This window comes from Rutidosis leptorrhynchoides, chromosome 4 (genome assembly GCF_046630445.1).
Source record: "Rutidosis leptorrhynchoides isolate AG116_Rl617_1_P2 chromosome 4, CSIRO_AGI_Rlap_v1, whole genome shotgun sequence".
NCBI classification, from domain to species: domain Eukaryota; kingdom Viridiplantae; phylum Streptophyta; class Magnoliopsida; order Asterales; family Asteraceae; genus Rutidosis; species Rutidosis leptorrhynchoides.
In genome coordinates this window covers 606,485,175-606,508,949 of record NC_092336.1, presented here as the reverse complement: position 1 = coordinate 606,508,949, position 23,775 = coordinate 606,485,175, and the positions used below count along the sequence as shown (strand labels likewise).

At 29.9% G+C, this 23,775-nt stretch overlaps 1 protein-coding gene across 1 annotated transcript in view; it reads left to right on the top strand.

Annotated features, from left to right (window-relative positions):
- LOC139842991 (protein FAR1-RELATED SEQUENCE 11-like) overlaps positions 1 to 23,775 on the top strand; it is a 133,545-nt gene that overhangs the window by 107,458 nt on the left and 2,312 nt on the right. The window contains exons 6-9 of the mRNA XM_071833084.1: positions 10,850 to 10,900; positions 11,090 to 11,125; positions 11,230 to 11,289; positions 11,380 to 11,445. Coding sequence (XP_071689185.1) covers positions 10,850 to 10,900; positions 11,090 to 11,125; positions 11,230 to 11,289; positions 11,380 to 11,445 — 213 coding nt within the window. The remainder of the gene's footprint in view (positions 1 to 10,849; positions 10,901 to 11,089; positions 11,126 to 11,229; positions 11,290 to 11,379; positions 11,446 to 23,775) is intronic.

The window sequence follows — 23,775 nt, the reverse complement described above, 5'->3', positions numbered from 1 at the left end:
CTGATTACATTTTATTTATCGCAGTTTATTTATCGCAACTTAATTATCGTAATTTAATTTATCGTCATTTAATTTCTGTTATTTATTTTACGCACTTAAATATCGGGTCACGTATACAAGGTTTTGACATATCATATCGACGCATCTATATATATTATTTGGAATCACCATAGGCACTCTATATGCAGTAATGATCGAGTTCTCTATACAGGGTTGAGGTTGATTCTACAATAATATATATAGTTTGAGTTGTGATCGAGTCTGAGACGTATACGGGTCACGACACGTATTAATTAATTCGAATATTATATATTAAACTATACGTAAATTATTGAATTTCTAATTGTGGACTATCAACTGTGGACTACCAACAGTGAACAATTAAAATGAATTAAAATATTGACTATAACTATGAAACTAAACAATTCTTTAAGTTTGCCACTTGATTTCATCTTAAACCTCATTTGTATCTTAACGATTACAATCTGCGTTCAAACCTTTCATGATTCTTGAAAACACCTCAATCGAGAGGATGAACCAACCGAACTTCATCTACGAAAGGAAAAATTTATGCATATAGTTATGCACCTGAGAAACTCTCGACAATTGAGTAAAAGTTTAACACGTAGCCGCATCAGATCCTTTGACATTTATTAGCAAAAATAACTTTGCGATCCCTTTTCAAAGTAGCCAATTTTGTCACAGCTCCAGCAAGTCAACTTCGACTTTTCATTCAAAGTAGCCTTACTATAATCCTGATATATATGATTACCCTTTTGATACTGGAGAATTCTTTTATATTCCACCATATTACCAGCAGACGTACCAGCAACCTCGTTGCTTCTTGGCTTAAATCTCTCTAACAAATCATTATATTTATTCATTGAAACCCTATCATATAATCATCCGCATCTTGTAACGAGAACTGCCATACCAATTACCGGAAATCAGCAATCAGTAATTTGAAAACTCACAGCATATCTACATCAACAGTTATATGTATGACATTTATCTCTATGAATTATGATCTCTCATTCTGAAATTCTGAAAAGCACTCAGTCACAAATCAATACTCTGAATGCTGAAAAAGCTGAATGAAGCAGCAGAAATTGTAGGCAACCGTAAACTACCTTAGTCGTTGGAAGTTTGATGATAAAGAATAATATGTTGGAAAAGCTCTGAAACGTTGGAACTGGAAAACGGATAGAGTTAACCATGAAGGAGACCAAGAACAAATACAAGGACCATACCCTATATTCAAAGAATCCAGATAATTCTGGATCCATTGAAAACTTTAGAGAATATCTTGCTCCAAAGTCATGTTAAAATCTTGCGAAAAAAATCTTTCTCATCAACCATCGAACTTAGAAATTCCAAAATATCATCATCAATATCTTCGATATTTCTGAGGATATTTTCATAAATATTCTCGTACGAAATTATATACCTCTTCGTGCTTCCTGTGTATCATTATATTGGAAACATTCAATAGAAAATTTAGTACCGAAAAGCAGATTATGCGAAACTATGAAAAAAGCCGTGGACAAATCACAAAGAATAAGTTTGAATTCAAAGAATCCAAATGATTCAATGTCTGCTAAAGTCTTTAGTGAATATCTTGCTCCTTACTCTAAACCCTTGCAGACAATAGTTTCTATCATCCGCTGATCTTAGATATTCCGAGATATTATCGTATCTTTCATTATAAATATCCTCCATATTTCTGAAGATATTTTTATAACTATTCTTATCTAAAATCATTAATCTCTTCGTGCTATCAGTGTTACATCATATAGAAACTGTTAATTTCTATATTCTGTAAACTTTCGAGCTTAAAATATGAATGTTATTGAAGTAATGTTGGGAACTGATGCATGAGTTAGTATAATATAATGACACTTGATCAACGTGATTATATTACAGTAAGTCATGCTGAGTTTCTAAATGGGACATGATGATTCACAGATTATAACGTCATCATGTGCCATGTTACACAACTCTTACATTTTATCTGATATATAAACATATCAAGAACATATTTTCTTGATAGTTCTATCTTTCCCGGATATTCTGGTAATTTGATGAATCAAGATCTTGCTATTACCATTTTTTTCTTAGAACAATAACTATGTTCATTCGAAACTTTATACCTACGAATTCTGGACCGTTATTTGCTTGACTTGAAGTCGGGAAGAGAAAAACAAAAACATGTAGCTTCGGAATATAAATAAGAATAGGAGCAACATCAAACAATAAATTACAAACCGTGTATATCTATACGAATAGCAATATAAAGACACGGTATAATTAAGAATAGTATCACCCCAAGATAACAGTAGAAGTAAACAGATTCTTCTGGAGGAAGATTGAAAAGAGGGATGACGGAAATGATAATTAGAAAAATATCAAGGATTAGAACTGGATTAAGCATTTTCAAAATCTTTTGGATGTATGAACTAAGAAAGAAAGTATAGGAATGGTAAGAATAATGGAACAGAAGAGCTTAATTTATAAAGGAAAAATCAGACGTAACAATCGAGATAGATCATCGCAATTGATAATAGAAATCTTAATTTTCTTATTCACCGAAGAATCAAATCTTTTAGATTTCGAATATTTTCTTAAATCCCTTGAATTCTGAAATTCAACCAATACAAAGTCAAAAGTTAAGACGCACCTTATTTTCTAAATTCAACCCTGACTCTGTCAAAAGCTAAGGCAAATCTTTATCTTTTCATTTCACTATTTTGTGATAACTTCATTCATACGCTTCGCATAATAGAATTGTTTTATCTATATTAACCAATAATGATAAACTCTATTTATCAACTCATATTAGTCAGGAAAACATATTTATTGTTAGCCATGACGGCTTCACTCAAATTTCGGGACGAAATTTCTTTAACGGGTAGGTACTGTGATGACCCGGGAATTTTCGACCAAATTTAAACTTAATCTTTATATGAATTCGACATGATAAGCAAAGTCTGTAATATTGAGTCTCAAAATTTGTGAACTGTCTACATGAAACCATTTGACGTTTGACTATTCTTGATGATTCACGAACATCGATGTATAAATAAATACGTAAAATTATATGAAAACTATACATATATAATATTGTAATAAATATAAATATAATTTATAGATATTAAAGCTTCAACAAAATTACATAATTGGTAGCTATTATAATAAATTGTAGTATATTAAACTTAATTACAAGTTTGGATATAACAATTATATTAATACTATTATCATTACTAGAATTATTAATAAGGAACAATATCAATATTATTATTAAATAGATTGTTATTATTACTTTCATTATCATTATAAATATTAATAATAATATCAGTATTTATGATATTATGATACAAATATGAAATTTGTTATGTACAAACTATTATAATATTAATAGTAATAATACTAATTTAAATATGTATATATAATCTATAGACATGAATTTTATTGTTATAGTATTGTTATTACAAATATGATTATTATCATTAGTATTATTATAATTAGGATTATTATTATATCAGTATTATTATTAAAATTATGAATTGTAATTTATATAATTTATTATAATTAGTAATGATATTATTACTATTATTTTATTATCATCATTTATTATTAGTAATATTAGTATTCTTATTAAAATAAATGTTAATAATATTATTATCATTAAATACATTGGTACTTATTAATATTAGTTAAATTTAATAAGCAATAATGTAACTACTAATATATACATATATATAAACACATACATATAATATATAAAATACAGATAATGTAAATAAATAATCAGATATAGATAATTATATAAATAAATACGCCATATAATATAAATATAAATAGGGTATAATTATAAATAAAATAAATAAGTATGTAACCTCTTTTATGTCCTTGTTAATCTGTAATTGAACCTAAGTTTTGTCTTTAGAATCTGAACATCAGTGAATTCGATACAGATATATCCAAAATTCAGTTACCCATCTTTATCCCCTTTATATTTTCATGATTCATATTCTGTACAAATTGATTTGCTTGTCGACTTTAATCACTACAAAACAAACGTTAATTAATCCATGATATAACATAAATTCATTCACTTGTATTCAATGAAACCTACTGCTATTGTACGATTATAAAACAGAAATATCAAGAGATAAAAATCGTTGAACCAGTTTATCCCCTGTACGCGAACTTCAAATTCAAAAGCTTCAATTTCGAATCAAAATCCAAAAACTATAAATGTAGTCGTGTTAGGAATCTTATGAACGAACTTTCTGCAAAAGTTCAGGTTTTAATTCTTTAAAATGTGTTCCAATTTTAGAGTCAAAGATTCGAAACAAAAAAAGTCAACAATTGTTATTAGATCAAATTCGAATTCTCGTTTCTGTTTCTGATCCAATTGATGATTCAAAAAGTTTTGTTGAGTGATTTAAAAACCTTTTCATGTTGAAACCCTTAGCTAAAACGTTATAAAACCCAAAATCAATATTATTTTTTTAGAAAAACTGCGACAGCAGTAAGCTTTTTATTTTTTTTATTTTTTTTTTGTGATCAGATGTATCCCTCACTAGTCGTTTCTGTCTCAAATGATGAATTTAAATCATTTAGTATTTGATTGTTTTCCTTGTTACATCCGGTGGTCGATTTAAGTTCGTGGAAGAAGAAGAAGAAATAAGAACATAATAATACGGTTTATATTTATTTAGATGGGTAATAGTTCAGAAAAATCAGAAACGGTGTAATGGTTATTGGGTGTTGTGGGTGAGCGGGTGGTCGTGGGTTCGAGTCCCGCTCAGGGCATTCTTTTTGGAAAAAGGCTATAAAAGGGGTATACACTCTTATTTTTTTTCTCTCTTATTATTACTAGGTGTATTGCCCGTGCGTTGCACGAAGATGGTTATGGTTCTTGTATCGCACTTGTAATTGAGATTGTTTAATGTAGTAATTGGTCTTCGGTGCTATGTGTCTATATAAAGTGAACAACATTTTTGTAGCATGAATAGAAAGCATACACTAACCGATATATGATACAAATTGCTTTTAGTATTACATGAATGCATACTATTGTTATTGTTAATATGAATTAAAGAAAATTATTTAACTATTGTGGTTAGTTTTTTTTTTTTTATTATCAATTATACTATAAAGTATTATGAGATAAAATTATTTATTTTTTCTAAGGCTTGACTTTTGAATAGGTAAGAATATATATCGATAGCTTATATAAACAGAAAATGAAATTGAATATAACTTAAAATATCATCTTTTTATATTTCCTCATAAATGCATATTGTTGTTGTTAATGTGGACTAAACAAAGATATTTAGGAAAATGTGATTATTTATTTATTTATTATTATTTTTTTTATCTTTTTCCATCTAAAACACTTAAAGGCTAATATTGATTTCTATAGCCATGTATCTTCATAAATTAACCATAGATTCCGTCATACCTCTACAAATTCAACACAAAAGTCAAATTTAACATACCAATTAAATTTGACTGTTGGAATAAATCTGTGAAAGTGAGTTTCATTTGCCTTTTTACCCTTTATATTTTTGGGCTGAGAATACATGCGCTGCTTTTATAACTGTTTTACGAAATAGACACGAGTAAATGAAACTACATTCTATGGTTGAATTATTAAACCGAATATGCCCCTTTTTAGTCTGGTAATCTAAGAATTAGGGAACAGACACCCTAATTGACGCGAATCCTAAAGATAGATCTATCGGGCCCAACAAGCCCCATCCAAAGTACCGGATGCTTTAGTACTTCGAAATTTATATCATGTCCGAAGGAGGATCCCGGAATGATGGGGATATTCTTATATGCATATTGTGAATGTCGGTTACCAGGTGTTCAATCCATATGAATGATTTTGTCTCTATGCATGGGACGTATATTTATGAGAAATGAAAATCTTGTGGTCTATTAAAATGATGGAAATAATTATTTTTGTTAAACTAATGAACTCACCAACCTTTTGGTTGACACTTGAAAGCATGTTTATTCTCAGGTATGAAAGAAATCTTCCGCTGTGCATTTGCTCATCTTAGAGATATTACTTGGAGTCATTCATGACATATTTCAAAAGACGTTGCATTCGAGTCGTTGAGTTCAATCAATATTATTATTAAGTCAATTATAGTAAGATATATTACGAAATGGTATGCATGTTGTCAACTTTCGATGTAATGAAAAATTGACTTTTCAAAAGCGAATGCAATGATTGTAAAATGTATCATATAGAGGTCAAGTACCTCGCGATGTAATCAACTATTGTGAATCGTTTATAATCTATGTGGACTTTCTCCGGATGGATTAGGACGGGTCACTACAGTATTAAGGTTAAGTAGGGTTATTATGTATTAATAATTTGTAATAATTAAGAATAAAGATGATGATTAGAAAAGATTGTGAATGAATATTGATAATGAGATATTAGGGTTATTGGTTAATAAGCTAGTAAATAATAAGATGAAGATTATGATCATAAGTTAGATTATGAATATGAGTTGAACTAGTAATAAATATCATGTATTGATTATGATTAATATGATTAGAGTTAGGAGAATTGAATAATGATTATGGTTATGTCTATACATGAAGTATTGAATAAGGGATTACAAGTTTAGTATTAAAGTTGTAATTAAAAACCTATGATTTTATGAAGTTGATTAAGATTTAATGATATACATGCATGCATGCATGCTATGTATGTATGTATATATATATAAGTAGGTATATGCTTGTGTATATGCATATATATACATAGGTGTATATGTATGAGTACATATGTATGTATATGTACGTGTGTATGTAAGTATGAATGTGTATTATGAAAGTATTATATAAGGTTAGTAGGTAAATAATAAGAAAAGTAATAAGTATATATATATGAATCATCTTACACTTATATATATGTAACACCTACACCAAATATATATATATATATATATATATATATATATATATATATATATATATATATATATATATATATATATATATATATATATATATATATATATATATATATATGTATATAGTTATGAATATGTATAATAATAATAAAGAATATATGTATGTATGTATCACATAGGTGTATATCTATATATGTAACATATAATGATAAGATTAAATAATAGATGATTAAATAAATAATAATACTATTATTAGTATAACTTATACACTTAATTACATAGTAACACTTAATTACACTAAATATATTATCACACACACACACACACACACATATATATATATATATATATATATATATATATATATATATATATATATATATATATAAAACTAATAAGGATATTAATAACTTGTTATGTGTATACACCATAACGTGAAGGTTATAATTAAAGGTAGCGTACAAAGACTACAAACATCACCGCTACTTGTAGCCTAGGGTGATTCTCGGTACCATTATGGGATGCTTGTGGATCTCGAATGCCAAGACTTAGATTCTGGTCAAGAGATCCTGGGCCGCTCGGTAACAATAGATCATTCGAGTGACTTGCATGTTAGCAACGAAGTTTGGGCAAGATTGTACAACATCTTTGTTAAGAATTATAACCCGGACATTCTTAAACTAGAAACTTACTATAAGTGGAAGCTTTCCATAAATAATAGGTTTCCAAAAATAGAAACTTTTGAGAAATAGGAATTTTTCTCGAAAACTGTCACTGTTAATATAGTTTGCTATATTAATAAACAAACTTTATGTCCGTTAGACATTAACTAATCAAAGGTTATATCTCTAGGTTGAGATCTCCGATTTCATACTCCGTTCATACTTCTTGGAATATCTTACTTGCTACTAATGTGAACTTCATAGCCCCTCTTTCTACTATTCCTTAACTGTTTTATAAACTTTGGGGTGAGACACATGCTTACTTTTAAATGATTTATAATTTAGACACAAGTACCTAAACTATTTGATATGCAATTACGTGAGACTTTTATTAAACATGTATTTATTTTTACATGCAAATCCCCGCCATAATATCGTTAATTGCTGGAATTGAAATTTTGCAAGCTTAATTATTGTGAGTAGGCCTATTGAGAGTGACGTCTCTACCCATTGGCGTGATCGTCAAGGGGGTACATAATAATGATTGTCGACACCCGTACAGTGTCAGGGGTTAATGTTTAGTTCGATATTATAACTCATGGCATATTGAATATTTGATATTTTGAATTAAATCTTGTGGTCTAAAACTTAATATGATTGTTAAACCTATGATGTTCACTCAACCTTTGTGTTGACACTTTAAGCATGTTTGTCTCAGGTGAAGATTAGCTTGTGTGCTGCCCTATGATGCTTAGTTAGCTGTTGCATTGGAGTCCACATATTAGACTTATCATTTGTCATTTACATATGAGTTACATTATGTAACACATTATTATGTTTCCGCTGCAAATTCAGATTTTGTTAAAACGTCTCATTTAGAGTCGTTCTCGTTTATACATACTTGTGTTGTGATACTGTGAAGTCATATTTCCCCGGCCCTATTTGGGGTTATGACAATGGTTCCCCTAAACAGCTAACTCAATTCTGTCCGGGTTTATATAAATTGAAAAATTGCATTTTTAACATATTTTAATTATTTAAACATCACCACAATTATATCCAAGCACTATAACTATACATACAAGCATAATAACATAATAATCATGAAGACTTGAAAAGGATTAAGTTTTATGACTACCTCAAATCAAGAAACGAAAAGATAGATGTGTAGATCGCGTTGCAAGGAACCCGAATATATTAATCAACTTGAACGATGATGAACGATTGTGAATATGAGATCAAAATTAGATGATGAAGGTGATGAACTCATGGGTGAGAAAAGGGAGAAAGAGAGGGTTTTTATTTTTTTGTGATTTTGTATAAATGAAGAAATAATACAAATAAATGTGATAAAATCAGTTTTCCAAATTTGGGATTTGATCCCCTCCCCATGGAGGACCCTTTTTTTTATAAACATGGTGTAATCTTATCCCTAATTAAATTGATATTATCATAAATATCAAACGTCAAATATTGGATAAAAGACAACTTAAAAATTTCTTTCTTTTTAAAAAAAAAATCAGCAAACACATGTATATGAATATATTTATATTTTTTTTTTTACAAATCTTATCTATAACCTTATCTTTATTTTAGATTTACAAATTAATTAATTAAGTACATACCTAGTTGTAATTTAAATAAAGCAACTAAATAATCTATTATTATTTTTTATAAATATTTCGGCCAAAGGGGAATATATATATAATTTTATTATTTATTAATCTATTTTTTTTAAAACTAGACAATACTCTTTACACATTTATTTAATTTATTTAAATTACCAAAATAGTCTAGATTGATTAAAAAGGAGAAATGAAAAATCCATTGGATTAACAAAGTGATTCGACTATGTTGGGCCAAATTGGCCCAACTCAAAAACTTGGCCTTGTGACCTTGGCCCGAAGAAAAAAATGAACTCGATCCGATGAATTGAACGTCACGCAATTAATGATACATGAGAAGTCTAAAAATGGACGAATTAAAATACATGAATATATTATTACTTTCATTGTCATAGAATGTCACATAGAAGAATTCCGATTTGAAAACACAAATATATAAATCTTGGTTAGAGAACCAAGATGATTCATCGAATACAATCGTTACACATAGGAACGTATCAACACATAATCGCACATTCTCACTTAATATAAGAACACTATTTATAGTATATAGAATATAATTAAACTTTTAGATATGGCGTGGCAAGAATGCAAATTAATGATAGTTGAATATAATCAATTACGTCGCAGTCACCAAAATGAATATATACATATATAATAACATCTAACAGTGTAACTAGAGAATAGTTTAATATATATATCATAACTCATAATAATCTAGAAAAAAAATCGGCGTAGAAAAACAAAAGTTTTAACTAATGATCGTCAAATATTTAACGGAAAAATAACGAAAAATTGGGTTGTTACAATTCTTGTGTGCAACAGTCCATCTACCTCGTAGCATGATATTGTCCGCTTCGTCTGCACAGGAGGTTACCCATCCAAGTAGTGTCATCGTTCGAGCACGCTTAACTGCAGAGTTCTAATGAAGTCTGGCTTGTATCCCCAAAACGCGTCATGTTAGGAAAGGTCTCCATACCTTTATAAGGCATGCTTCATCGCCTCTCCAACGAATGTGGGACAAATGTTACAATTACCCTATCTCTAATGATGCCCGGGTAAGCTTGCTTCCCATTCATATGTATGTTTTCTATATATACATGTTTTCTATTGGGCCACCCACTTAATACATGTTTTCTATTGGGTCAAACATTGTTCAACTTTTTTTTTTTTGGCCGCTGCTGTTACAATTCATATATATTTTTCATGAAAATGTGTCAGGAGTCAAAGTGGGCAACTGGGATTTTTTTTCACAATGTATTATTATTTTAAAAAAAGTAACGTGTCATGCTGCATGTGGGCTTTTTGCCAGCTCCGTATCCAGCGCATCATGTATCCCCCAAATATCTACGGAGTATTAAAATACCTCATTTCCAACAAATATTTTTATTCTTAATATTATATTCCGTATTCCTCTCCATGAAAATATAACGATTTGTACGATCATAAACAAAAATCGCTGATTTGTTCTTCTAAAAATGGCTGATGTTATGGTGCGACAGATTTCTGGGATTCATTTATCTGCATCGGTATTGTTATTTCTTTGATTTAGGGTTTATGTGGTTATTTAATTTTTCGAATGTTTTCTCTAATCGGTATTGTTATTTCTTTGATTTAGGGTTTATGTGCTGCTACTCTTTCTATTGCAAACGATTTTTCATGTTAAAAGGTATTATTGTTTTTTTATATCACGTTTCATCTAAGTTTTCTTATGGTGTTTCTTCATAAGTTTGCTTGCGGTTGTGTTGATTTATTCACCTGGGTAAGATCCATTTTTGTTGTATTTGATTTCTCCACACTTATTGTTGTCGAAATGTGTGGATTTTTTTTATTTTTTTTTTGGCTTTATTTTTGTCAGGAAGTTTTCGATTGCAGGAGAGGTTAATACCATCAGGTTGTTTTTGATTTTAATTTACATTAATTATGGAACAGAATCTACTAAAATTGCTGCTGAAGTTGCTATTGAATTGGATTTTGTTTTTTTTTTTTTTTTTTTAGAATTGACCTTTGTCCCTTATGTGGTTTTTGTTTTGGTTGCCATTGTACCACTCCTAACAGGTTGTTTTGTTTTGTTTAATGACTGTGTTGGTTGCTATTTCCTATCAAATGATTTCTCATTTTTTAATTTGTTTTTCCTTATATTTGTAGGTATTCCTGTGGGTTAACGGTCATGTTTCTGCTGCCCTTATGGAGTCTTTTTTTGCTATATTTTGGGTATTTCCTTTTCGCATGTCTTATGCATACTTTCTTTAAGTCGTTATCATCATTTTTATCGCTTATGGTGTTTCTTCATAAGTTTGTTTCTGGCATATTTGTTTTGGTACTCTGTCGCTTATGGTGTAAACGACCTTAACAGTCAAAAGTTTGATGATAAAGAATAGTATGGTGGTAAAGCTGAGAAAAAGAGAAGGTTTGGAACTGAAAAACGGATTGAGTAAAGTATGAAAGAGGCTGTGGATAAATCACAAAGACTGAACCTGCATTCAAAGAATCCAAATGATTCAGTGACTGCTGAAACCATTAGTAAGAACCTTACTTCTTATTCTAAACCTTCACAGACAGATTTTCCGCATCATCCTCTGATATTAGAAATTCCAAGATATCATCATATCTTTCATTGTAAATATCCTCCATATTTCTAAAGATATTTTCATAACTATTCTTATCTGAAATCATTAATCTCTTCATGATATCAGTGTTACATCATATAGAAACTGTTAGTTTCTATATTCTGTAAACTTTCGAGCTTAAAATATGAATGTTATTGAAGTAATGTTGGGAACTGATGCATGAGCTAGTATAATATAATGACACTTGATCAACGTGATTATATTACAGTAAGTCATGCTGAGTTTCTAATGTAACGTGATGATTCACAGATTATAACGTCATCATGTCTCATGTTACATAACTCTTTCATTCTGATTAACTTCTGAATATATCAAGAAAATATATTCTTGATAGTTCTATTCTCAGTGATTCTGGTAATTTGACAAATCAAATCGTGCTATTACGTTCTTTCTCGTTTAGAACATTAAGTTCATTCTGAAACTTATATCTGCGAATTCTGGACCATTACAAGAGAGGCCCAATCGCAAGAAGAAGAAACGAAGGGACAAAGCTCTGAAATAGAAATTGGAGTATAAATCGCAGCAAATAAAAGAAAGCATTAACAGGGGATGACAATGTTTATAGGAAACAGAAATAGGGACATTGAAATATAAGGGGAGATATAAAGCCCGATAACAACACAGAAATTACAAACCGTGTATATCAATGTTTATCGCAACATAAAGACACGGGAGAACTATAAGTACTATAACCCCAAGGGCAAAGTAGAAATAAGCAGATTCCTCTGGTGGAAGTTGGAAAAGGAGAATAATTGTTGCGATAGTAAGGATAAAGACAAGGATTAAAACTGGATTAAGCATTTTCATAATCTTTTGAATTTAGGAATTGAGTATAGGAATGATAAAAATAATGGAACGGAAGAAGTTAATTTATAGTGAAATAATTGATAGAAAAATTAACGCAGATCTCCGCATTTAATTAGTGAATCATAATTTTCTTATTTGCCGAAGAATCAAATCTTTTAGATTTTGAAGATTTTCTTTAAATCCCTTGAATTTCGGAATTCAACCAATACAACGTCAGAAGTTAAGGCGAAACTCTATTTCTCATTTCAATCTTTTTGTGAAAACTACACTCATACTCTTCAAGCAATCAAATCGTTTTATCTATATTACTCAACAGTAATACAACTCTATATACTAACTCATATTCGTCATAAAAACATTTTTATGATTAACCACAACGACCCCACTCAAATTTTGGGACGAAATTTCTTTAACGGGTAGGTACTGTGACGACCCGGGAATTTCCGACCGAATTTAAACTTTAATCTTTATGTTATTCCGACACGATAAGCAAAGTTTGTAAATTGAATCTAAAGAATTTTAAACTGTGTTCATACATTCATTCAACCTCGACCAAATTTCAAAGATTCACGAACCATTATACGAACGAATATGATTATATATGTATATGTGTATATATTATAACTTGATAAACGAAATATTAAGTATAAATACTTTACAATATAGTATTTGGTTCCATATGTTTGTCGATGGAATTCCATAGCAATCAATTGATGTAGTTTTCAACTGAACGAAAACACTTTTTGGTATAATAGGACTTGTCTATCTAAACGGTCTTTGAGCAAATAGACGTAAGTTAAAAATATTGGTTGTAACGTGTACTTAAAACGTGTTCATTAGAAATATATGTTTCCAAATCAAGTACACAGTAGTAACACTCGTCTAGTGATGCAATTGATATTTAAAAACAATTAGTACTTGTATCTATTTAAATTCTTAAAAAGAAAAACGTTACGCGCTAAACTATTTTCCTAAATGAAATAAAAATAAACTTTGAAAAATAAAGGGTTTTGAAAAACTAAATGTTATATTGTTAAATAAAAGATTTTGGATACAAACTAATATTTCTAATATATATATATATATATATATATATATATATATATATATATATATATATATATATATATATATATATATATATATCTATTTTTAATTTAGTCATAAAACATTCAAATTCAAAATAATATATTTTCGTAAACAACGAGTCCCTGATTTATAGAAGCAAATGACCACGACGCTCAAATTTTATAAGATACATTTTCATAAAGCATTTTTTTGATAAATAAATCAAATTTTTATTAAAGGTACGCGTCGCGTAACGTAAAAGGCTAGTTTTCTAAACGTACGAAAGTGCGCTCGAAAAACTGAAAGTGGTACATGAGTCGAGTGACAACGTACGAGTCATTTGAACAAAAATTACATTTTTACTACTCACGTAAATATAATATAATATTTAATTAATTCTAAAGTTAAATATAATATATATATTATTACATTACAACTAATATGTCGACAATGGAAAAATGAAAATGGTGTGCCAGTATTACATGTGTCATGCGAATGCATGAAAAGGATACTAGACACTCATGTGATCGCATGAGTGTCGGTGGTGGCAAACATCTATTAAACCAACTCGATCCTGGTTCCAGTGTTCATTCTATCTCTCTCTCACGATGTACACATATATTTATATTATGAATATTATTAGTAAGATTAATATTTTATTAATCTAATTATTATCACTAAGAGTAATATTATTAGTATTATTATACATAAAATATTGCGACGAGGTTCTGCTCGCGTCTTTTTAAAACGGGTTTTATGTGTGGGATAGAGCCAAGAAAATTATGGGTTATAGCTATGGAGGTGATGGGTATGGTTCATGGGTATGCTCATGAGGTCAATTTAGTGATTGTCATCTCCGTTGCGTCTACGTACCTTTTCTGCAATATTGAATCTCAATATTGATACGTTCGTGAATCCGAGGCCAACCTTTCACTTGTTCAATGGCGTATATGTATTTTTACTACGAAATACAATAGGTGAGTTTCATTGCTCCCTTTTTAATTGCTTTTGCAATCTATATTTTTGGGCTGAGAATACATGCACTTTATTTTAAACACAATGGATACAAGTACATACTAAATTCTACATTGAGTTTGAACCAAAAATCCCTTAGCTTTGGTAACTGTTAACTGCCAGCTATAAGAACTGGTGGGTACGAGTAGTAGTATATGGATCCATAGGGCTTGATATCCCCGTCCGAGCTAGAGCACTAGCCTTTTAACGGACGTATGCTATTTGAGAAGCGTACATGTTGGTTTGCGTGTATTATTAAGATGATTATACAATGGGTACAAATTATATATACGTTAAGTTTAGTTACCATGGTGCTCAATCTTGTAGAATATTTTGATAAACGTTTCTGGATGAAATAACTAAAATCTTGTGATTCACCTTTATATACAGATTATGCGAAACACTAAAACTATGAACTCACCAACCTTTGTGTTGACACTTGTTAGCATGTTTATTCTCAAGTTCCTAGAAGTCTTTCGCTGTTGCTTATATGTTAGACAAGCTATGTGCATGGAGTCTTACATGGTATATTTATCAAGGAAACGTTGCATTCACCAAATCATCACCATGTATCTTATTTTGACTGCATTTTCAATGGAAGTACTATTGTAAACTATTATTTACAGTGATTGTCTGTATGTAGAAATCATCAGATGTCGAAAACCTTTTATTTAAATATTCATTTATGGTGTGCCTTTTCAAAAGAATGCAATGTTTGCAAAACGTATCATATAGAGGTCAAATACCTCGCAATGAAATCGATGAATGACGTGTTCGTCCATATGGATTTGGAGCGATCCTCACAGTTGGTATCAGAGCGTTGGTCCTAGTGAACCAGGTCTTGCATAAGTGTATCTAACTGATAGTTGTTAGTATGCATTAGTAAGTCTGGACTTCGACTGTGTCTGCATGTCAAAAGTTTTGCTTATCATTTCTTGTCAGAAATTACCTGTCTATCATCTTAAGTCTAAACGCGTCTTATTTCATTGATTGCATAGATAGTGTATAGACAAAATTCATATCTTAGCATATCTATTACATTAAACTTTGACTGCCATCTTCCGAAAATTTCACCGTAATTTACGGGATTTTGGTATTATATATACATATGTAAATTATGTATTGAAGAGTACCAATCTAAATTCTATAATTTATTTCATATCAAAAATCATCTATCAAATTATACAAGATGGATCCCGTATCTAGTTCAAATTCCTTAAATTCCGACAGCTATTCCGATATGGATATTCACCTTAACTCTGAAGAAAGTGTAACCGGAATGGATCAACCCATCAGCCATCACCTATTCTGGATGAATTGGGGGATGGGTTCATAGTCTACTTAATCATTGGACACAAGAAGAAGGTGACCCCTTCCATCCACCACATTGCCCTCTTGGCGAAGAACCTGAAGCACTTACCGACGAACCTGTTCGAGACACCATTTTCTCTCTCATTTCTAGAGTATCTCGTCATGATAATATACTATCTCAAATTCTGGATCTTATTCATCCGCTCGTCTGAACCACCAATCATCCCGGTGTAGTAGAAGAAGTCAACGAGCTTCGCGCTCGGGTAGTGGCTTTGGAGAATATGGTGCAAAGGTTACAAGCACCAGCAGCATCACCGGCATCAACAGTACCACCGACAACAACACCAACAGTACCATTACCACCACCAACAACATCCGCATCGCAAACCTCAACTTCACAATCTGTTCCACGAGCATCAACGTCATACGCACCGTAGTTACCAAGAAATACCAGCAACAATAACCGACGAAGTATTAACTCATTTTCCCTGAAAAAATTTTATGTATATTTAATATATATGAATTTTGAAATCAAGATAAATTTTTTCGTACTAAGCTATTACGTGTGAATCTTAACTGGTAGGTACTACTCGGTTAGTTCTTATTACTAATATACAATGATGTACATCCTTCCTTAACAACTTAACCATTGTTAACTACAATCTCTGTTTCAACCCAATGAATTTCATTTCATAATAAACCAAGTGTATTAATCAATTACATAATTGATTTTACATTTTCAATTTCGATATACTCGAAACTTTCCAGAAAACATCATTTGTGCCTTGTAAGGTTCACAAAAATTCCACAAGCATCAACATCCTTCACCGAGGAATATCAATAAGAATAAATAATGAAGTGTTGATTTCATTAGTGAAAAACTCCGCAAAGATTATGTAATCTTTAATGTTTTAGAGATTAATCATTTCTAAGTCAAGCCGAAAATCAAATGAGCTTAATATGATATTAACTCATTAAATCCGTATTACATCTGAAGAAATATACATACATATATTTTCATAAAGACTATAATGAAAATTCTTTTGTACAAAATATTACTTGTGAAATCTTTAACGGGTAACTAATTCCCGGGAAATATATAAGTTCACAATTAATATGTTATACTGTACATTCTTCAACTTTGATTCAAAAAAAAATTATTAACTATGCTCACAGCGATATACAATCGTTTTTATACAAATTCAATTACATATTCTGATATTGATGGATCAGAATCCAAGTCAAGATTTAACGGGTGACATCATTCTTAAATCTCTACATCTTTCAAAGCTATACTTTGACTTCAAAAAATACGAAAGATCCTTTAGCATTGTTATTACTGAAAATAATATTGCAATCCCTTTTCAAAGTATCCAGTTTTACCACACTTTCAACCAGTCAACTTCGACTTTTCAGATTAACCTTATTATAACCTTGACATATACGTTCTTGTTACTGGGGAACCTTTCATGTTCCACCACATTAGCAGTAAATTTACCAACAACTTTATTAATCCTTGGCCTTTCGAAAAATCCTTATACTCATTGAAACCCTATCATGTACTCATCCACATCTTGTAACAATAATTGCCATACCAACCATCGGGAATTAGTAATCAGTATTTTGAATCTCGCAGCATTTTCTACGACAACAGTTATATATAGATAAAATCTATCTTCTAGACTTACATACTTCGAATGTGAAGTTTCTGAAAAACATCCCAAACTATGAACTAGTTCTCTGAAATTGCAAAAATACTGATGAAGCAGCAAAAACTGTAAACGACCTTAACAGTCGAAAGTTTGATGATAAAGAATAGTATGGTGGTAAAGCTGAGAAAAAGAGAAGGTTTGGAACTGAAAAACGGATTGAGTAAAGTATGAAAGAGGCTGTGGATAAATCACAAAGACTGAACCTGCCTTCAAAGAATCCAAATGATTCAGTGACTGCTGAAACCATTAGTAAGAACCTTACTTCTTATTCTAAACCTTCACAGACAGATTTTCCGCATCATCCTCTGATATTAGAAATTCCAAGATATCATCATATCTTTCATTGTAAATATCCTCCATATTTCTAAAGATATTTTCATAACTATTCTTATCTGAAATCATTAATCTCTTCATGATATCAGTGTTACATCATATAGAAACTGTTAGTTTCTATATTCTGTAAACTTTCGAGCTTAAAATATGAATGTTATTGAAGTAATGTTGGGAACTGATGCATGAGCTAGTATAATATAATGACACTTGATCAACGTGATTATATTACAGTAAGTCATGCTGAGTTTCTAATGTAACGTGATGATTCACAGATTATAACGTCATCATGTGTCATGTTACATAATTCTTTCATTCTGATTAACTTCTGAACATATCAAGAAAATATATTCTTGATAGCTCTATTCTCAGTGATTCTGGTAATTTGACAAATCAAATCGTGCTATTACGTTCTTTCTCGTTTAGAACATTAGTTCATTCTGAAACTTATATCTGCGAATTCTGGACCATTACAAGAGAGGCCCAATCGCAAGAAGAAGAAACGAAGGGACAAAGCTCTGAAATAGAAATTGGGGTATAAATCGCAGCAAATAAAAGAAAGCATTAACAAGGGATGACAATGATTATAGGAAACAGAAATAGGGACATTGAAATATAAGGGGAGATATAAAGCCCGATAACAACACAGAAATTACAAACCGTGTATATCAATGTTTATCGCAATATAAAGACACGGGAGAACTATAAGTACTATAACCCCAAGGGCAAAGTAGAAATAAGCAGATTCCTCTGGTGGAAATTGGAAAAGGAGAATAATTGTTGCGATAGTAAGGATAAGGACAAGGATTAAAACTGGATTAAGCATTTTCATAATCTTTTGAATTTAGGAATTGAGTATAGGAATGATAAAAATAATGGAATGGAAGAAGTTAATTTATAGTGAAATAATTGATAGAGAAATTAACGCAGATCTCCGCATTTAATTAGTATATCATAATTTTCTTATTCGCCGAAGAATCAAATCTTTTAGATTTTGAAGATTTTCTTTAAATCCCTTGAATTTCGGAATTCAACCAATACAACGTCAGAAGTTAAGGCGAAACTCTATTTCTCATTTCAATCTTTTTGTGAAAACTACACTCATACTCTTCAAGCAATCAAATCGTTTTATCTATATTACTCAACAGTGATACAACTCTATATACTAACTCATATTCGTCATAAAAACATTTTTATGATTAGCCACAACGACCCCACTCAAATTTCGGGACGAAATTTCTTTAACGGGTAGGTACTGTAACGACCCGGGAATTTCCGACCAAATTTAAACTTTAATCTTTATGTTATTCCGACACGATAAGCAAAGTTTGTAAATTGAATCTAAAGAATTTTAAACTGTGTTCATACATTCATTTAACCTCGACCAAATTTCAAAGATTCACGAACCATTATACGAATGAATATGATTATATATGTATATGTGTATATATTATAACTTGATAAACGAAATATTAAGTATAAATACTTTACAATATAGTATTTGGTTCCATATGTTTGTCGATGGAATTCCATAGTAATAAATTGATGTAGTTTTCAACTGTACGAAAAAACTGTTTGATATAATAGGACTTGTCTATCTAAACGGCCTTTGAGCAAATAGACGTAAGATAAAAATATTGGTTGTAACTTGTACTTAAAACGTGTTCATTAGAAATATATGTTTCCAAATCAAGTACACAGTAGTAACACTCGTCTAGTGACGCAATTGATATTTAAAAACAATTAGTACTTGTATCTATTTAAATTCTTAAAAAGAAAAACGTTACGCGCTAAACTATTTTCCTAAATGAAATAAAAATAAACTATGAAAAATAAAGGGTTTTGAAAAACTAAATGTTATATTGTTAAATAAAAGATTTTGGATACAAACTAATATTTCTAAATATGTATATATATATATATATATATATATATATATATATATATATATATATATATATATATATATATATATATATTTAATTTAGTCATAAAACGTTCCAATTCAAAATAATATATTTTCGTAAACAACGAGTCCCTGATTTATAGAAACAAATGACCACGACGCTCAAATTTTATAAGATACATTTTCATAAAGCATTTTTTTGATAAATAAATCAAATTTTTATTAAAGGTACGCGTCGCGTAACGTAAAAGGCTAGTTTTCTAAACGTACGAAAGTGCGCTCGAAAAACCGAAAGTGGTACATGAGTTGAGTGACAACGTACGAGTCATTTGAACAAAAATTACATTTTTACTACTCACGTAAATATAATATAATATTTAATTAATTCTAAAGATTAAATATAATATATATTAAATAATATATATATTATTACATTACAACTAATATGTCGACAATGGAAAAATGAAAACGGTGTGCCAGTATTACATGTGTCATGCGAATGCATGAAAAGGATACTAGACACTCATGCGATCGCATGAGTGTCGGTGGTGGCAAACATATATTAAACCAACTCGATCCTGGTTCCAGTGTTCATTCTATCTCTCTCTCACGATGTACACATATATTTATATTATGAATATTATTAGTAAGATTAATATTTTATTAATCTAATTATTATCACTAAGAGTAATATTATTAGTATTATTATACATAAAATATTGCGACGAGGTTCTGCTCGCGTCTTTTCAAAACGGGTTTTATGAGTGGGATAGAGCCAAGAAAATTATGGGTTATAGCTATGGAGGTGATGGGTATGGTTCATGGGTATGATCATGAGGTCAATTTAGTGATTGTCATCTCCGTTGCGTCTACGTACCTTTTCTGCAATATTGAATCTCAATATTGATACGTTCGTGAATCCGAGGCCAACCTTTCACTTGTTCAATGGCGTATATGTATTTTTACTACGAAATACAATAGGTGAGTTTCATTGCTCCCTTTTTAATTGCTTTTGCAATCTATATTTTTGGGCTGAGAATACATGCACTTTATTTTAAACGCAATGGATACAAGTACATACTAAATTCTACATTGAGTTTGAACCGAAAATTCCTTAGCTTTGGTAACTGTTAACTGCCAGCTATAAGAACTGGTGGGTGCGAGTAGTAGTATATGGATCCATAGGGCTTGATATCCCCGTCCGAGCTAGAGCACTAGCCTTTTAACGGACGTATGCTATTTGAGAAGCGTACACGTTGGTTTGTGTGTATTATTAAGATGATTATACAATGGGTACAAATTATATATACGTTAAGTTTAGTTACCAGGGTGCTCAATCTTGTAGAATATTTTGATAAACGTTTCTGGATGAAACAACTAAAATCTTGTGATTCACCTTTATATACAGATTATGCGAAACACTAAAACTATGAACTCACCAACCTTTGTGTTGACACTTGTTAGCATGTTTATTCTCAAGTTCCTAGAAGTCTTCTGTTGTTTGCTTATATGTTAGACAAGCTATGTGCATGGAGTCTTACATGGTATATTTATCAAGGAAATGTTGCATTCTCCAAATCATCACCATGTATCTTATTTTGACTGCATTGTCAATGGAAGTACTATTGTAAACTATTATTTACGGTGATTGTCTATATGTAGAAATCATCAGATGTCGAAAACCTTTGATTTAAATATTCATTTATGGTGTGCCTTTTCAAAAGAATGCAATGTTTACAAAACGTATCATATAGAGGTCAAATACCTCGCAATGAAATCGATGAATGACGTGTTCGTCCATATAGATTTGGAGCGATCCTCACATAATGACACCTTAATGACGGTTAAGCCTTGATTAAGTAAAACACATAAGTGTTTTAAGGAAGACATGTACATCTCAAATGTATCTAGACATTCTTAGAATGGTCACCAAGTCCCAACCAAGAGTTGCTCTTTCCTTGTACATGTGTTGGACATTAATGTATGCTTATACATTAATCTTGCAAATGCCACTTTGCAAGTAAAACTTACATAGTCTTAGTTTAAGGTTATGTTATCACTATGTGCTTAATTCTAAGATTACTTAGTGATATCTTGCTAGTCATTACATGTATATTAATTGATTACTTGCTATTTGTACATGTGTATTATTTGACTATGTGTTAAGTGATAAATGATATGTAGTTATTTAATATATGTATGTATGAACCATGTCTTGCTATATGTTACAAGTTGGATTCCACCAACTAGTATTTGGACTACTTCATTATATGCTTGTGTTACTTGGATAATATTTGGAATGTCATAATCTAGTAAACTTAAAAGACAATGAAACATTAACACACATATGTTTGCTTAAGTCTAAAATTAAGTCTATGAATAAGTTTAAACTTGATTAACTTGATGTCTTGTAACATGCTTAATTGTTATTACTTGCTTAATTTGTCAAGACATCATTACCATACTTAATTAATTACAAACAAGTTCAAATTTGAATACTAGCATGCTTTGTGATTAAAGTGAGTTTGTGTCATCAATAACATGTTGACCAATCAATAGAGATTTAGCAAATGTGTTAATTACAAATAAAGGATTATGAGAAAACTGAGATTGCCTCAAATGATTATCATGACTTGTATCCAAGCATGTTAGACTTTCCATTTTGAGCATGATAAGCCACTATCAAGGCAATACATCCAAGGTAAATGAACATTTAATGCATATAGTACTTGTATAGGATGTTGGGTATCTTTTTGCAGGTGTTAAATGAAGTAAAGTGTCCAAGGAGTGATGTCCAAAACTGATTCAAATGGTTATAGAACGGATATATATTTTGGATTGAACCGCGTGCGGTTGACCGTAGGTCAAGCCGCAGACAAGGCTGACTTTTTATCTCTCCATACAAATAGCATATAACAACCCTCACATTTTCATACTTGAATTGACTAATTTGCATATAGGGTTGTTATCCATACGTAATATATAATTAAATTCGACGTTGATCAAATATTTATTTTTAGTCGACACGTTCTGTTAACTAAAGTTTACACTAATTATATAAAATAACTTTAGTTAATATTAATGCGTATTATATTTAAAACTATATGTAACATAATTATTAATTAAATGATAAGTTATTTTAATCATTATATACATTTTTAGCTTATAAAAATAAAAATAAAAAGAAATAAGATTTTTTTTATAAATTAAATAATGAGCCCATGAATTTTGACTAAATATTTTCAAAAACAAAAACTTATTAAAAACATTTTTAACATGTTTTTATTATTTTGTCAAAATTGACACCTTTATTTTATTATTTTTTTTCTTTTCACCAACCATTTTAAGATATAAATACATGGCTCCTCATTCATTTTTTCTTGCCAAACACAAAAACTTAAGTTATTCTCTCAAAACCTTGAATAAAATTTGAGGTACTTTCTATTTTTATTAAAAAAATTTCAATATTGTCATTTATATTTATATTTATTGTATATTCTTTGTAAAATTCGAAATTAATTATGTTTATATGTTATAATTAGTATTATAAGTGTTATGATGCATAAAAATAATTTTGATAATTTATGGAATATTATTTATAATTAAATACGAATTATGTAGTGTTTAAACGTAAAAATAATGTAAAATTCGTAATAAATACTTTTAACCAAAAATAAAATATATATAATTTTTTTATGAATTTTTAAAACTTAGATAGATCTGAAAAAATTATAAAAATAATTACTTGGGTCGAATTGGTATTTAT